The following is an 18,498-nucleotide window of genomic DNA, read 5'->3' as shown; positions in this document are numbered from 1 at the left end:
CGCTGGAGTAGCCAATCGATTTGTCTTCACGGTGGCAAACAAACACTTTCTGCTAAATACACTACGCCTATTCTGCCTCACAGCACACTATCGTACTCCCCGCGTGCCAGTTTTAAGGGCAAAGAGGGTCAATAAAATACTATAATGATTTAAAGTACGACTAGTGAATAATGCACTTGTGATTGACAATATTCTACACTGTGACCAAATTAAATGGATATTTCATGAAAGTTGTTGTTGTTGTGGTCTTCGGTCCAGAGACTGGTTTGGTGCAGTTCTCCATGCTACTCTAAACTCTGCAAGCTGCTTCATCTTCCAGTACGTACTGCAGCCTACATCCTTCCGAATCTGTTTAGTGTATTCATCTCTTGGTCTCCCTCTACGAATTTTACCCTCCACGCTGCCCTCCAATACTAAATTGGTGGTCCCTTGTTGCCTCAGAATATTTCCTACCAACCGATCCCTTCTTGTAGTCAAATTGTGCCCCAAATTTCTCTTCTCCCCAATTCTGTTCAATACCTCATCATTTGTCATGTGATCTACCCATCTAATCTTCAGTATTCTTCATTAGCTCCACATTTCGAAGGATTCTATTCTCATCTTGTCTAAACTATTTATCATCCATGTTTCACTTCCATACATGTCTACACTACATACAAATACTTTCAGAAACGACTTCCTGACACTTCAATTTATACTCAATGTTAACAAATTTATCTTCTTCAGAAACGCTTTCCTTGCCATTGCCAGTCTACATTTTATATCCTCGCTACTTCGACCATCATTTTAGCTACCCAAATAGCAAAGCTCATTTACTACTTTAAGCGTCTCATTTCCTAACCTAATTCCCGCATCATCACCCGATTTAATTCGACTACATTCCATTATCCTCGTTTTGCTTTTGTTGACGTTCATCTTATATCCTCCTTTCAAGACACTGTCCATTCCGTTCAGCTGCTCTTCCAGTATTTAAAGTTTTTCGTCGATGTAGTCAATGATATGACATGTCATTGTACAGATATGTACGTTCCGTTGATATGTGGAAAGATTAAATTAAAATATTAGAAACCATCTCGTCCTTCATTACAATGTTCCTTCTTACTTATAGACTATCCTTATTTAAAAAATATTTGAAATTTCAAAAGTAAATGCGCTTTTAGAAGTTTTGTATCAAAATCCTCAAAATCCTATGGGGACGTTCAATACTTTAGAACAGTAGCGTATATTATCACTTATTATACTTACTTGTCATTCTACAGAAAATAAAATGACCACTTTGACGATCGTGCAAGTTCACCGAAAGACATATCAGTCGATAAGAAGAACCCGATGGTTTCTCAGGACAGAAGAATTTTCATAACCTACATTTTTGAGCGAAAATTGAAAGGAAATCGATAAAAATAATAGAATCCAGAATCAAAACTGCGAGAATGTAAATGAAGTTTTCAAACAAATATACATGGTGTTCACATCAACAGAATATATTTCCGTGACAGGGACAATGCTTTATACACGTAGATAAGATCTCTATAGCCGTTTAAGAAATTCATTCTAAGAGGTGAGAGATTGATACAAAGAGATGATTGACACCAAATGCTATCACAGAAGCGCTACGGTAGCATCACATGGTAGAACAGTAGTGAGAAAACGGACTCGCGTTTAGGAACACAGTGGTTTACATTCCTGGTTTACAACGCGCAGTTAGGTTGTTCGTGGTGTCTGCAAAATGTATGCATCGATTTTAATGTTCCTGTAGAAGGATTTAAAGGCACATAAGGCGTATGGCGGTCGTGATTTGTGACAACCGTTGCAGAAAGCGGTAAGTGAAAGCAGAAGTGCAAATTGATGCAGATGAAGAACCAGTAGAAAGGAATACGATGTACAGTTCTGTCTTAACACGTGCCTGGCTTGTTCACGTAGTCGAGGCTTTTGGAGACAGCTGTTACCTTTCTTGTGTTATTAGGATGTAACAATTATTTATTTGACAAATATTATTCAGATTTTATAAATATAGTTTAATAAGTCTTTTTTTTTTGTTTTGTACATGTCGAGTGCATGATCGTGACTGCACAGTTATCAGCGAATAAGTCGACGGCAGGGAGACATTCTCAAGATTACCATTGGACATTATTGTACTGAAATTACTTTTTAGTTTTGTAAAAAGACGTAGCAGTTCTTAGGGAGATCTGCATGAATCTTGTCAAATGCTAATCATATCTGCATCGAATCAATTTTGAATCAATATGCTGATGCTACTAAGGAATTGTACGTTAAGGTAGTTATACAGGCGCAAATAAAGTTATAAGTGAATAAGAACTTTTTGATGTTGGTTTATACACTAACCACTAGCGAAACAAATCCATATTAAAATAATTAATTTGCAGTATCTACGAAAACATAAGGAAATATTTAAATTACAATAAATTGAATAAATGTGGCGAATAATAAGTGAGCAAAAGATATCTCTGCTCAGAGATTTTACTTGACAAGGAAGTATTTCAAGTGTATTAATATTAAGTAAGGAGTTCGAAGAATCAGTATCTCTCCAAAGGTAATCGCATGTGCTGATTTTGATAAGTTTGGCAGTGATTTCTTTTAGCTAATAAGAGCATTTGGAGTCATAAGCTTTAAATTTACACGAAATCTTGTTTTTTTAATACGTGTTAGAAGGGATCTGTTTCAAGGTACATTTTACCTGAAATATAAACATTATGATTATACGAATTAGAAAGAGAAAGCAGAAATGCCATATTTACGAATAATCTGGTGGTGTTACTGGTGACACGATCCTGAATGCAAAAGATGGCAACAAATAAGGCTTTATACATCGTAACGTAAGGGAAAATTACTACATATGTTAGCAGCAACGTTACAAACATGGCGACTGTGACAGGACTCCAACGTGCACTCTTCGGATCAAATTGCACTGTAGCTGTTAAATTCGCGGGAAATTCGTCGTCTGTGTTACTTAAGTAGTCGGCAAGTAGATTACGATACGGATGAAGAAAAATAAAATTCATTTCTGGAATTTATTTGTTATCAGAATTTATTTTTGGTTGATGAGCTACCGGTTAAGATCTTCTATCAAGATAACTGCTTTGACCAATAACTTGCGTTATGGCATCGTGTTCTGTTGCAGCAGCTGCCAAATGTGACAAGCGTGCACGTACTCTCACCGCAACTACAGTTACACATGAACCCAATCAAAATTAAGTTCCCAGCAGTACTTTGTTAATTAGACATCGCACCATTTATCTCTATAACGGATGGACAAGTGTTATGAGTATGGTTACTACATACTTTCAGTTAAAAACTTGAATTTAGTGACAATAATTTATAGACAAACTACGGTGCCCAATCGAGATGTAACTTACACTTAACGGTCACCCGCAACGGAGAGCTCTCAGTGTCCCCTATTGCATTGGAAACGATGCAGGTGTAATTGCCAGCCTGTGTGCGGTTGATGTCGTTCAGTCTCAGACTATACTCGTGGTTGAGTGGCCCACTGGAAGTGATCTCCTTCAACGGGTGGCCCTGTAAAATGAAATGAACAGCAACACCTTCAACTTCGGATTAATGTACTATCGGTTATTTGTACAACACAATGCATTTTATAGACGTCAGCTGTTATTATAGCTCGAAAGTATCAATTATGTTAATTAATAACGCTCTTCTCTCCACCTCCACGCGTTCAGTTTTAATCCTAATAGCTTAGCAGTACTCAACAAGCTCAAAAGAGCCCGGAATTTGGGAAAGGCTCTATATGTTAAGTTGACATTACAGTGAAGACCATAAATATTAACGCATAATGAGGGATCAAACAATATTCAACTCTCTGCATATGCTTCCGTATTTTGTGGTCATTTAATCACACTATGACATTACCACTGGGTTTGTGGTTCATAATGGGTCACTTTAAGAATGTATTTCGCTCGGTGTATTAATCAGGGAATCTACTTGATGTGTGGTGCTTGGACAAATGACTTACTCGCTATCTAGGAGAATCCACATGCCTCGGAATTAAGTCCTTGGCGTTAAGCCAGCTGCTCCCTGCAGCCATCTCGATGTCTTCGTTCTATTTAGATCTGTAGGTTCGTGGTAAAAAAAAAAAAAAAAAAAAAAAAAAAAAAAAAAAAAAAAAAAAAAAAAAAAAATCGGTGACATACGTGGACTTCACATATTTCTGTACTGAATGTTACGGAAGTAAACCACAACCAGCATCTGACGATAGTGGAAATAGGGTACTGCCTGTATTTGCGAAGCACAGGCCGAGAATAATGCACGCAAATACTATCAACCACTTGGTTTGCTCTAACATACGAGGTGCGGCTAGAAAAAAACCGGACTGATGCTGGAAAAAAACATTTATTTACAATTTCATGTTATCTCCTTCAATGTACTCTCCTCCTCGGTCTCTACACCGCTCCATACGAATTTTCCACTGTTCATAGCAATGCTGCAGATCATTTTCGGTAAGTCCATGCATTACTTCCGTCGCTTTTTCTTTTACTGCTTCAACAGTCTCAAATCTAGTTCCTTTCAAAGCTGACTTGACTTTAGGGAAAATAAAAAAGTCACAGGGGGCCAAATCAGGTGAGTAGGGTGGATGATCTAAGATGGGAATGTTGTGTTTTGCCAAAAACGTCTTCACTGACAACGCACTGTGAGCTGGGGCATTGTCTTCGTGAAGGATCCATGACTTTTTTCTCCACAAATCGTTCCGTTTTCTCCGTACTCGCTCACGTAGGGTAGCCAGGACGCTAATGTAGTAATGCTGATTCACTGTTTGTCCCTCTGGTACCCAATCAATGTGCACAATCCCTTTGAGGTCAAAAAAAAAAAAACAATCATCATTGCCTTGAATTTCGATTTTGACATTCGTGCTTTTTTTTGTCGTGGAGAACCAGGAGTTTTCCAATGCATCGACTGGCGTTTAGTTTCGGGATCGTAAGTAAAAAACCACGATTCATCGCAAGTAATAACATTTTGTAAGAAGGTGGGATCACTTTCAATGTTTTCCAGGATGTCAGAACAAATCATTCTTCGGCGTTCCTTCTGTTCAATTGTGAGACACTTTGGAACCATTTTTGAACACACTTCGTTCATGTTGAAACTTTCATGAAGAATCTGCCTAACACTTTTCTCGTCAACTCCTGTTAACTCAGACACTGCTCTGATTGTCAATGTTTGCATCAGTTTTTGCTGACAATGGTCTGCCAGTGCGAGTGACGTCACTGGTGTCTTCGCGGCCATCTTTAAATCGTTTAAACCACTCAAACACTTGTGTTCGCGATAAACAATCATCGCCGTACACTTGTTGTAACATTACAAACGTTTCACTTGCAGATTTTCCTAGTTTGAAACAAAATTTGATGTTAACACGCTGTTCTTTCTGTACACTCAACATTTTCCGACGCACAGACAAAACGTCAACTACTTAAAACAGACGCCACGGGCAGACTGAGTGCAGGAGGCAGATGAAACTCGAGCAGTAGGCGGAGCGAGAGTCACGTGACAGGTCACGCGACTTTCAGCCTTATTGCATTCGTTTTATTGTTTCACCAGTACTAGTCCGGTTTTTTTCTAGCCACAATGGAAGTCTGTCCAGCACCTATGCATGCAATCATCATTTACAACCAGCATGAATCCATTAATTTCCGACAGTAGTACTTGCCTAGTGCAGCACTATTTGAAGTTTCCTCGCGTCTTCACAGAACTTAAAACAAGTTCTAGCTTACAACTGTTACTAATGACAAAGGCTAAAGCCCTAAACTGTCCCGAAAGAGAAGAGTACCGCCTATCTTTAGACACTTTTTCCTACTTGAGTCCTAAAACGTTTGCTAATTTCCTTCATCCTTGTTTATTTCCTTCATCTTCGGAATCAAATCAAAGTCACAAGGACTTAAGTCCGGGGAGTATGGTGGATGGTCCCATCGACCGAACAAAGCGGCCACAGTTGCGCCGTATGCGCCCGCGCATTATCATGAAAAATGATGGGTGGGTTGAGCCGAAAGTGTCGCCCCTTCTTTTGCAAAGCTCGTCGCAGGTATTGCTCCAGAAACGAACAGTAATACGACTTAAGTCCTTGTGACTTTGATTTTAATCCGAAGATGAAGGAACCATTTTGTGGCTTCCGCTTCAGAACTATTCCAGAGATTCGACCGCACCATTCGCTCCATCAACAGAACAGACTCTGTTAATGGTATACTACGCCTTCCACATCGCTGGCAAGGAGCTCTACACAACGCTGGTGACTACTTTGAAGGACAGTAGCAGGTCTAAACATGTAACTCTTCTGTATCGGTTGTGAATAAATAGTTGCCACTTTTTAAGTTCGAACCCTCGTATATACAGGATGCTCAGAAACAGAGTGAAACGCTTGTAAGGGTACTGCAGGGTAGATAGTACCGACAAATAATCTTAAGAAAAAAAATCGTTGTGTTGAACAATAGAACGATACAAAAATTGGAACGGTTGTAAGGGAACTGGGGTTGGGTTCGGTTGTTTGGGTGAGGAGACCAAACTGCGAGGTCGTCGATCTCATCGGATTAAGGAAGGACGGGGAAGGAAATCGGCCGTACCTTTTCAAAGTAACCATCCCGGCATTTGCCTGGAGCGATTTAGGGAGATCACGGAAAACCTAAATCAGGATGGCTGGACGCGGGATTCAACAGTCTCGTCCTCCTGAATGCAACTCCAGTGTGCTAACCACTGCGCCACCTCGCTCGGTGGAACGCTAGTAAGGCTCGAATCCGAAACTAAGGCTGAGTAATCTCGAGCGCTGTCATCTATCTTATGACAACAACAGACTCTAATTGCTTCTGGCGGCCACATGAATTTGTGCTCGCGACGGCCTCATTGTCTAATTTCAATACCAATGAACTCTGAAACAGCGCTTGTATCAATTTTTTCCCCTAACTACTTTGTCCCTGCACAGCATACCCTGCAACACCCTTACAAGCTTTTTAAATTGTTCTGTATAAATACGAAGTCACACTCTCCAGTCACCTACATGCAGGTGCAGGAGATGTTGAGCAGAACAGCAGCAGTAATAGCATCCCGGCATTCGCAGGGAACGACCCAGCTTCTTCAGCACACACACACACACACACACACACACACACACACACACACACACACACACACACACAACACACAGCTTAATAGAAAAAAATAGAGAAAGACCGTATTAAAATTCGGAACAAGTCGTTCAAATGGCTCTAAGCACTATGGGACTTAACATCTGAGGTCATCAGTCCCCTAGACTTAGAACTACTTAAACCTAACTAACCTAAGGACATCACACACATCCAAGCACTAGGCAGGATTCGAACCTGCGACCGTAGCAGTAGCGCGGTTCCGGACTGAAGTGCCTTGAACCGCTCGGCCACAGTGGGCGTCAATTCGAAACAACGTGGAGGTTTTCACCTGTATATAATTTGAGGATATAATGTTTCATGTGAGAGTTGGTCAAGAGATGATGCTGTCCTCGTGTTAAAACTCTGTTCCTGATGATTACTCATAGCTGACAGAAGCAGTACAATTAATTTAGATATATCAGAACTCGGTGAAACACTGTCGACCGTGAGTTTAATTCCTCCTCTGTTGCTCTGGTAGCGTGGGAATTATATGGAGTGTGTTTTTAGCTGGGGATTGTGTGGACTTGGGGCACTAATTAAAGATTATTTTGTTAGACATCTAAATCTCAGTTAACAAAATAGTAAACCTATTAAAATAAAACAAAACGTACAGCCTGAGGACTTCTCAAGCAGCAAATTCAAAAATGGTTCAAATGGCTCTGAGCACTATGAGACTTAACATCTGAGGTCATCAGTCCCCTAGAACATAGAACTGCTTAAACCTAACTAACCTAAGGACATCACACACATCCATGCCCGAGGCAGGATTCGAACCTGCGACCGTAGCGGTCTCGCGGTTCCAGACTGAAGCGCCTAGAACCGATCAGCCACACCGGCCGGCCAGCAAATTCAAACTTGCCCTATGATGGACAGGCGGGTAAGAACGTAACATTTCCAGAATAAGATTTTCACCCTGCAGCGGAGTGTGCGCCGATATGAAACTTCTTGGCATATTAAAACTGTGTGCGGGACCGAGACTCGAACTCGGGACCTTTTTTTAACATAACATTTTATAGTATCTGTCATCCGACCACAACTACAGGGTGGTGCGCGGTAAATTGTTGATTTAGGAATGAGATAAAAAATAATGAACACTTAGAAACTAACATTCTTATTGTTCTCATATTAGACAATAATGGAAGCTTCTAATTACATGGTTTAAACGGTATGCCTGCCAATGTCTGTCTACCTTCACAATCCACACCTGCCGCAGTCGCTTTCTGAAATTTCCATGCACTCTTTGAAGCATGTCTTCTGGTATTATTGCAATTTCAGCCTCAGCACTGTTCTGTAGGTCTTCCAGGATGTTGGGACGGTTGCAAAACGTCTTTGACTTCAGGTAATCCTAAAGAAAAACATCGCATGAGGCTAAGTCCGTTGATCATGCCGGTCAGTTGAGATCCTTCATCCGAGAGATACGTCTTTCAGGAAACGTTTGCCTCAAAAAATTCATGGCAAAGCCCGCTTTGTGTGCAGTGGCACTGTCTTGTCGAAACCAGGTATCCTGCAACTGCATTGCCTCGAAAGCCGTCTGGAAAAACTCTTGCAGCACAGTTAAGTAGCGATCCGAATTCACAGTTACAGCACAAAGATTTTCCTGGAAAAATATAAGGGACAAGCATGCCTCTCCTGATACGGCGCACCACACAGTGATACGGTCTGAGTATAGGGGTCTCCGGTGAATTTGCCTGGGGTTCGTGTCGCTCCAGTACCACATATTCTGTTTGTTTACACACCCACCGAGGTGAAAATGTGCCTCATCAGAAAAGAACACATTTTCGTCATTAGATATGGTTGCAAGCATGTCTTCACAAGATGTTCTTCGTATCACATAAACCCGTAGTGACAATTGCTGGACCACGCACATTTTACATGGTTGAAAATTTAGTTCATTATTAAGAATCCGGTGGAGAGAACGTCTTGAAGTGCCAAGAGCAAGTGCGTTTTTCCCAGCTGAGCGTTTCGGAGCATCCAGTATTGCTGCTCTAACTATTTCAACATTTTGTAATGTATCCCATCTCTCAAGCCCTCTTAGTTCGCGTGACGCATCACCTGTTGTTCTGAATGCATTTACCCATTCTAAAATTGATTGCCGTCCAGGAACACGTCCGCGTGGGGGTACTGCAAATCGCAAAGGACGCTGATCGAGTGGAAATTCTAGAAACACACTTCAACACAAAATGGGCGTTCCTCACGTGTCTACTGCATTATCGGAACTGAACAACAGTTGAATACAAACCTCCCACAGGTCCCTATAAACTACGTCCACAGCCCCTCTATTCGAACAACAGTGCCGCCACAACGTGAATTCTACAAACGCAGTTTACCGCCCCCTCCCCACCCCATGTAATTAATAACTGTCAATTTTAGGATGCCCAGGAATACTTAATCTTATCTGGGACCAGTAAATATAACCTCTAATTACAAGTGTATCTACTAGTACTACTGTCAACGCACTGGTAAAACAGCACCCATCCTCTACGCCAATAAACAGCCGATGCCTATGTCCGAATAACTTCTTATACAATAAAATACGTAACAGCTCATTCACATAACGGCAAAAAGATCTTAATACAACAAATGAGAGCAACTGGCTCAGTACATAGAATCAATAACATAGTAATGTCTTACAACCACTGGAGGTAACCAATCGATTCGTGTTCACAGTGGCAAACAGACATATTATGCTAAACACGCTATATCACGCCTACAGCGTGGAATGACGCAGTTATGCCTACTCTGCCTGACAGCATCCACCATTGCGCGCCCTGCGTGCCACAAATAGCCAACCAGTAGTTACATAACATCCACAGACTTCCACGTATAAAGTTATTTACATGGGACTGCACTCACTGATTTGTTTGCACGTAACATTAGCCAACAGTGAAAATGTAACTGGGATGAAATAAACGTTTATTAACAATATCGACCACGCCGATAATGAAAACGACAATGAAAAGCTCGGATTAACTCTCGTTTCCGAGTTAAAGTGGGTGGATTTAATTGTAATTGTAATTTATTAGCGTTCATTGTCAATGCCTTCCCGTATAGGCTTTGAAACGCCGCTGATAGTAGACACAGAGATGGATTTTCAGGCAACAATTGCGGTGGTCTAGCGGTTCTAAGCGCTCAGTCCGGAACCGCGCGACTGCTACGGTCGCAGGTTCGAATCCTGCCTCGGGCATGGATGTGTGTGATGTCCTTAGGTTAGTTAGGTTTAAGTCGTTCTAAGTTCTAGGGGACTGATGACCAGAGATGTTAAGTCCCATAGTGCTCAGAGCCATTTTTTTGGCAACAGTGGCTGTGTATATTTTCTCCCTGTTTCTATCCCGTGTTCGTAGCAACAACAGGAAGAGAAAGAGGAAGGGAGAAGCACAGCACGTTTGATTTAAGCTGTGTTTCAGTCTGTTAACAATCTGTATTCTGTTTGTGAGCTGGTAGAACGTGTTACTGATGTGTAGTTAGTGTGTGAGGTCATTGTAATTGCTGTGATTGAATACACCTCGCAAAAACGTAAAGAGCGCTGACAATTTTGGTACATTTGCGGACAGGCTACATTGAAACCACAAAGGTAGCCAATAACGCCATATCTTAGGAAGGCGTAGAGACTGTTGTTTGGCTGTGAAACGAAAAGCCGTGGGCTCCTGATACATGTTGCATATCTTCTGTCTCAAATCTTTATTCGCGGTTGAATTGTATATCTTCCATGGGCTCTGCTATATGCTTCATCTGGGGAGAACATTCAAACGATGTGCATGATTGTTACTTTTGTATGAAAACTCCATTAAGATATGGCATTTCCGACATATGCTAACATACCGTCGGCCATGTGGCCATTGCCTCACGGAGACAGACAGCCTGTTCCTGTCCCACGTGTTTGTGATAGTGACGAGGACGGCAGTGAAAATAGTGATGCACCATCATCTTCAATGCCCCATTCTTCGAAAGATCCGATTTTTTGTGTAACGATGAGTGTACAGAGATACATAAAATAACACAGTGTGAACTTAATGACAAAGTGAGGGATCAGGAGCTGGCGAAAGGTAAAGCTGAACTGTTAGTATCAAATCTACTACAATGGAATTGTCTTTATAAGACGGTAAATGTGCTGCGTTCTGGTACCGCCATACGTCATTCCTTCCAGTTTTCGAATGTGGACAGAAACTGGTATTTCATAGTGATTTACAAGGGCTAATAGCAGCTATGGGCATTGTCTGTGAAAGTGGTCAATGAAGGTTGTTCGTCGACTCCTTCAAAGTAAGTCTCAAGCGTGTGATACTGCGTAATAGCAACACGTTATCAAAGGTTCCGACTGGGTATGAATCTTACATGAATGAAATATGTAACAACATAAACATGGGGTTATTGCGATTGAACTATGTCAAGTTTAATTGCAGATCTCCGGGGATATGAAAGACATAGTCATATTACTTGGGATACAACACGGTTACACAAAATTCTGTTGCTTCCTGTGCCTCTGGGAAAGCAATTCGCTACAAAAAGAAAAATTCGCCTAAGTATCGATCACTTGAACCACGATATCACAATATTATGAACGAAGAACTTGTCGAAATTAACAACATAATTATCCCTGCTCTTCATATAAAATTGGGCCTAATGGAAAACTTCATTAGGACCAAGGACAAAACAGTAGAAGCATTTCTCTCTTTGGGTGAGAAATTTCCTCGTCTTAGTCTCCGTTGGTCTCCAGATACGAAAAATGGACAAAGATCCTGACAAGTGATGCAAAGTTAGCTTGAGATGTCTCTGTCCAAATGTTAACAAACTTTCTGTCCGAAGAGAGGGAGAAAACTGGGAGATCATCTGCACTGCCACAGTACACTGGGGTGCAACATGTCCCTATAGTAACTTTTCCTGGATTCTCACGTCGACTTCTTTCCTGACAACAGTGGTATTGTAACTGACGGGCACGGAGAACGCTTCTGCCAAAAAATTTCAGTCATGGAAATGAGATACCAAGTAAAGTGGAGTGCATGTGTGAAGGCAATTACTGCTGGACACTAATCAGCGAATCACCAGCAAGAAACTACAAAAACCAGCCAAAGTGGTTGCGCCTTCAGTGACCTTCCTCCGACGGATAACACCAAGTTAAATACGTGTATATGCTTACATAGGCAATAACGTAAGGTTATCATAAATTCTAAACGAGATTTAATCTTGCGTTTTAAGTAACACTTTCTATATCAGATCACCCCAAAATATAAAGATTAGCTGTTTTCATGCCATTTACAGGAAAAAGTAAAATTTTTTGGCTATTGTAATTACTGCAGCGCCTCAATCACAACGCCATCAGGATGCCACCATTAGTTGTGAACGCAGACATGCAACGCTCCGTAGCTTATGCTGAACCTGTTTCTTTCCCTTGACTAGAGTTGCATCCGCCAGTGAAAGACAGCATCCGATCTACCACGTTATTTTTGTAGGGCAGCCCCACCAGTGCTCACCGTTATCTCCTCTGGTAACCTACCACACACCAACTTCTTGCGACCCTTTTTCTTGGCTCCACCCTAAATTGTGTTCTTTGTGTTACTCCAAGACGCACTCTGCCACCGACCGTCATCACCTCCATCTCGTTGGTGGCGGTACAAACGGCCCTGAAACTTCTGACTCGTCTGCCTTCTGGTGGAACAATTGCACCACAACACTCACCATGGTCTTTGGCACCGAGGGAATAGTAATGTTGTTCGTCACGGTACAGTTTTCACATGCTGTGATTACAGCACTAGGTCAAGGACGCCCATACGACAGTTTGTAGAGGGGTTCATAGACATGAGATATAGCGCATTTTTAATATCATGGAAGATGGTTGGCGACTTGTAAGGACCCATAAAAATGTTCCAGTTTCAACCCTGCCAAAAACCTATATAATACCGACTTCTCAGTCATCTTCTTGAAAGAAAAATACCTGGTAACACCACGCTACTGTGTTGGAGGGCGTTCTCCTGTTGACCTCGAGTTTGGTTACCCTAGCGTTAAGCTACTTTTCTCTATTAACGAACAATACCTGTGACAAGGTAAGAAGCAGGGAATGTTGGATGATGTAAATTGAGTTTATTAGGATCAAAGTATGAAAGTAACATATTTTAATTCAGAACTATTTCGCTCTTTGTTACGAGCTTTATAGAGAACCTAATGTTTTTCCTACTCATTTCGCGTATTTTATACAATCTGACAGCTGAAACCGTGGTGTGACAGGGCACAGGCACAAGCAGCAGTTATCACTATCTTCACGTCTGCGCAACTGGATAAGATGTCGCCTGCGAGTTTATGCAGGTCGCCGAATCTGCATGTACGAGAATAAGTGATGAGATGTCAAATTCTCTTATCCAATGGTGGCAGTGCAGAGGAGGGAACTGTTTTCTGTCGGACAAAGGACGCTACACCTTTAAGAATCTACTATCACCAGCAACCCCTGCGAAATGACTATACTGGGTAATCATATTCTGAATTGGTTAAAGTGTGATTGTGATGTGGCAGTACGTCGGCCACATTGGAGACTTTATACAGACGCTGATACATCGAACTCGTGCGAGATGTGCGGCTACCGTAACTGGAGTGATCTGTAATGCTTGCGGACCGTATTCGTGGTAAACACCGCGAAGGGTGGCACATAACACGGCATGGACGGGACGATAAGGGGAAACTCTCCGTTGTTCTATTTCAAGCTAAAAACGAGGAAAAAGTTAAGGAATTTATCGTGAGTAACAATACCACACGAGCTAGGTTTCATCAAACCGATAAATTTTTAGCAGAAGTCAAGACGGCTTTTAACGGTATTAATTTAATGCTTGAATAGGACTTTTAAAAGAATGAACAAGAGCCCTTACACTTAGAGGGACGCTGAAAATTCATAAGCATTCCGCCACTCTGCGGCCAGTTATTACGAGGAGCATTCAAGTTCTAAGGCCTCCGATTTTTTTTCTCCGGACTGGAAAGAGTTAGAAACATGCGCATTGTTTTAAAATGAGGCCGTGTTCATTGTCAACACGTCCCAGAGATGGCAGCACCGTACGGAAGATGGAATTTTACCGCCAGCGGCGAGAATGACAACTGTTTTAAATACTTAAAATGGCGACGTTTTCCTTACTTGAACAGCGTGCAATCATTCGTTTTCTGAATTTGCGTGGTGTGAAACCAATTGAAATCCATCGACAGTTGAAGCAGACATGTGGTAATGGAGTTATGGATGTGTCGAAAGTGCGTTCGTGGGGGCGACAGTTTAATGAAGGCAGAACATCGTGTGACAACAAACCGAAACAACCTCGGGCTCGCACAAGCCGGTCTGACGACATGATCGAGAAAGTGGAGAGAATTGTTTTGGGGAATCGCCGAATGACTATTGAACAGATCGCCTCCAGAGTTGGCATTTCTGTGGGTTCTGTGCACACAATCCTGCATGACGACCTGAAAATGCGAAAAGTGTCATCCAGGTGGGTGCCACAAATGCTGACGGACGACCACATGGCTGCCTGTGTGGCATGTTGCCATGCAATGTTGACGTGCAACGACAGCATGAATGGGACTTTCTTTTCGTCGGTTGTGACAATGGATGAGACGTGGATGCCATTTTTCAATCCAGAAACAAAGCGCCAGTCAGCTCAATGGAAGCACACAGATTCACCGCCACCAAAAAAATTTCGGGTAACCGCCAGTGCTGAAAAAATGATGGTGTCCATGTTCTGGGACAGCGAGGGCGAAATCCTTACCCATTGCGTTTCAAAGGACACTACGGTAACAGGTGCATCCTACGAAAATGTTTTGAAGAACAAATTCCTTCCTGCACTGCAACAAAAACGTCTGGGAAGGGCTGCGCGTGTGCTGTTTCACCAAGACAACGCACCCGCACATCGAGCTAATGTTACGCAACAGTTTCTTCGTGATAACAACTTTGAAGTGATTCCTCATGCTCCCTATTCACCTGACCTGGCTCCTAGTGACTTTTGGCTTTTTCCAACAATGAAAGACACTCTCCGTGGCCGCACATTCCCCAGCCGTGCTGCTATTGCCTTAGCGATTTTCCAGTGGTCAAAACAGACTCCTAAAGAAGCCTTCGCCGCTGCCATGGAATCATGGCGTCAGCGTTGTGAAAAATGTGTACGTCTGCAGGGCGACTACGTCGAGAAGTAATGCCAGTTTCATTGATTTTGGGTGAGTAGTTAATTAGAAAATAAATCGGAGGCCTTAGAACTTGAATGCACCTCGTAATTCTGTAGGAAGCCGAGGCCATAAATTAGCAAGATTTTTAATAGCACCTCAACTAGCGTTACTGTTATTCTCAGCATTATATGGTTAAGAATGGGAAAGAAATTGTTTAACTCTTGCAAACATCTGTGGTTCCTCAGGGAGCTTCTTTCGATGTCTGAGTATGTATACTAATATCCCTATACATGATGTTGTGGTCTTAATTGAGATTACTTACGTACTTCTAGTAATTTAGAGGAAGAGTATATTAAAGAATTTATGAAGTGGCTCACTCTGCTGGTAAAATGTAACTCCTACTTCAAGTTTGGGGAGGAAGTATGGCAGCAGAATGCCGGTTTGGCAATGGGATCTCCATTGGCCATCACATAAACTAACGGTTATATGTCACACCTGGAGGAAAAATGTTTTAATAAACACCCGCAATGCAAGTGATAAACAGAAGGAGTACTGATGATGTTATTGTCATTTATGATGGGAACAGGAGTCAGCGTTTAGATTAACATAAGGCCCTGAATAACCAAATACTTACTATCAAATTTCTTTTGGAGTTCTCACGAGATCGTTCTGTACTATGTTTGGATTTATTACTAACTTTGTATAATGAGGTGACTGGGTGTAACATTTACCGAAAACCAACCACCAAGGATACAATGATACATAGTACCTCCATGCAACCTAGAGTGCATGTATTCACTGTCTTTAGATCTATAGTTCATAGGTTACACGAAGTCTCACGTAATAAGGATGACTTTAATAACGAATGGGACGTAATAAAATATTTAGCTCACGCTAACTGGTGTCCTACCAAGAACATGGAAGACATCGGCAAACGATTCGCAAAAAAAGAGTAGGAATAATGGACTTTTAGGCAGCAAACTGACTGCACAGGATGCTGGAGTGAAGTATATTAGTATTCTATTTTATGGTATTACTCCGGGGAAGTGGTAAAGTCGCTGACGGAATTAAATATTGTTCCAGCTTTCTTTATTCCTCATACTAACGGACAAACGCAGTAAATGAAGTAGGCAAAAAGGGATACAAACGTCTCGAAATGAGATCGACAGGAAGTCAAAATGGGTAAGTAGAGATAGCTGGAGGACAAATAAAGGATGTAGAGTTATATATCAGTAGTGGTAAGATAGATACTGCCTATAGGAAAATTAAAGGGACCTTTGGAGAAAAGAGAACCACTTGCATGAATATCGAGGGCTCAGATGAAAAACCAGTTTTGCGGAAGGAGGGGAAGGTAGAAAGGCGGAAGGAGGATGTAGAGGGTCTCTACAAGGGCGATGTACTTGAGAGCAACGTTATGGTAATGGAAGAGGACGTAGGTGAAGATGAAATGGGAGATATGATAGATATGATAGTGCGTAAAGAATTTAACACAGCACTGAAAGACCTGCGTTGAATCAAGGCCCCGGGAGTAGACAAGACTCCATTAGAATTACTGATAGCCTTAGAAGAGCCATCCCTGACAAAACTCTACCATCCGGTGAGCAAGATGTACGACAAAGGTAGAATACCCTTAGACTTCAAGAAGCAATATAATAATGCCAATCCCAAAGAAAGCAGGTGTTGACAGGTGTGAAAATTACCGAACTAGTAGAAGCCGACCTTGGGGAAGATCAGTTAGGATTCCGCAGAAATGTGGGAACACGTGAGGCAATACTGACCATACGACTTAGATTAAGGAAAGGCAACCTCGGTTTCTAGCAGTTGTAGACTTAGAGAAAGCTTTTGACAATATTGACTGGAGTACTCTCTTTCAAATTCTGAAGGTGGCAGGGGTGAAATACAGGGAGCGAAAGGCTATTTACAATTTGTACAGAAACCAGATGGCAGTTATAAGAGTCGAGGGGCATGAAACAGAAGCAGTGGCTGAGAAGGGAATAAGACAGCGTTGTGTCCTATCCCTGATGTTATTCAATCTGTACATTGAGCAAGAAGTAAAGGAAACAAAAGAAAAATTTGGAGTAGGATTTAAAATTCATGGATAAGAAATAAAATCTTTGAAGTTTGCCGATGGCACAGTAATTCTCTCAGAGACAGCAAAGGACCTGGAGGAGCAGTTGAGTGGAATGGGCAGTCTCTTGATAGTAGGATGTAAGATGAACATCAACAAAAGTAAAACGAGGATAATGAAATGTAGCCTAATGAAATCAGGTGATGCTGAGGGAATTAGATCAGGAAATGAGACACTTAAAGTGCTATTTCGGGTGCAAAATAACTGATGATTGTCGAAGTAGTGGCAATGGCAAGAAAAGCGTTTTTGAAGAAGAGAAATTTGTTAACATCGAGTATAGATTTAAGCGTCAGGAAATGTTTTCCCAAAGTTTTAGCATGGAGTGTAGTCACGTATGGATGTGAGACAGGGACCATAAATAGTTTAGACAAGAATAGAAGCTTTCGAAATGTGGTGCTACAGAAGAATGCTGATGATTAGATGGGTAGATCACGTAACTAATGAGGAGCTGCTGAACAAAACTGGGGAGAAGAGGAATTTGTGGCACAACTTGACTAGAAGAAGGGATCGCTGGGCAGGACATGTTCTGAAGCACCAAGGGATCACCAGTTTAGTACTGGAGGGCAGCGTGGAGGGTAAAAATCGTAGAGGGAGTCCAAAAGACTTCGTCTTCCTGCGACGCAATCGGACCGTCAGTGCAGGGAATAAAAGCCCGACTGACAGACTTAAATAATACCGACAATGAGCAGACAGATTATTCCATCGGAACCACCTGATGATGGCGGAAAAGTTATTCGCCGAAATATCGTGGTACTTCATCGATCGCATCCGGCTGGACACCCAAGAGCCAAGGAAACTCTCTCACGATTTTCATATAAATAACAGAAAGTATATGAATATTATTTCTATTAACCCATGTCATATCTGTTTTCTTTGATTCGTGAACGCTACATAGGCTTGATTTACCTACACTAATCAATGTGTTATTAATTCATATTGTTATTTTGTGTAACGTTTGGTGAATTTTTAGATTTGTAACTGTCATATAAAATGGAGTCTAGTTCTGAACAATTATATCTCCCATTAGTCATATTGATGAGCAGTTAAATAAACTGGTAACACTGACATTAACAATGAGTACCTTTCTATAAACGTAACAACCGACTAAACAAG

General features: G+C 41.6%; 1 protein-coding gene across 1 annotated transcript in view; it reads right to left on the bottom strand.

The window, feature by feature from the left end:
* The window catches only part of LOC126481503 (nephrin-like), a 123,043-nt gene that overhangs the window by 57,347 nt on the left and 47,198 nt on the right, over positions 1 to 18,498 (bottom strand). The window contains exon 6 of the mRNA XM_050105297.1: positions 3,375 to 3,534. Within this exon, the coding sequence (XP_049961254.1) occupies positions 3,375 to 3,534 (160 nt within the window). The remainder of the gene's footprint in view (positions 1 to 3,374; positions 3,535 to 18,498) is intronic.

Source organism: Schistocerca serialis, chromosome 5 (genome assembly GCF_023864345.2).
Source record: "Schistocerca serialis cubense isolate TAMUIC-IGC-003099 chromosome 5, iqSchSeri2.2, whole genome shotgun sequence".
Classification (NCBI taxonomy): domain Eukaryota; kingdom Metazoa; phylum Arthropoda; class Insecta; order Orthoptera; family Acrididae; genus Schistocerca; species Schistocerca serialis.
This window is presented reverse-complemented; position numbering and strand designations above follow the sequence as displayed.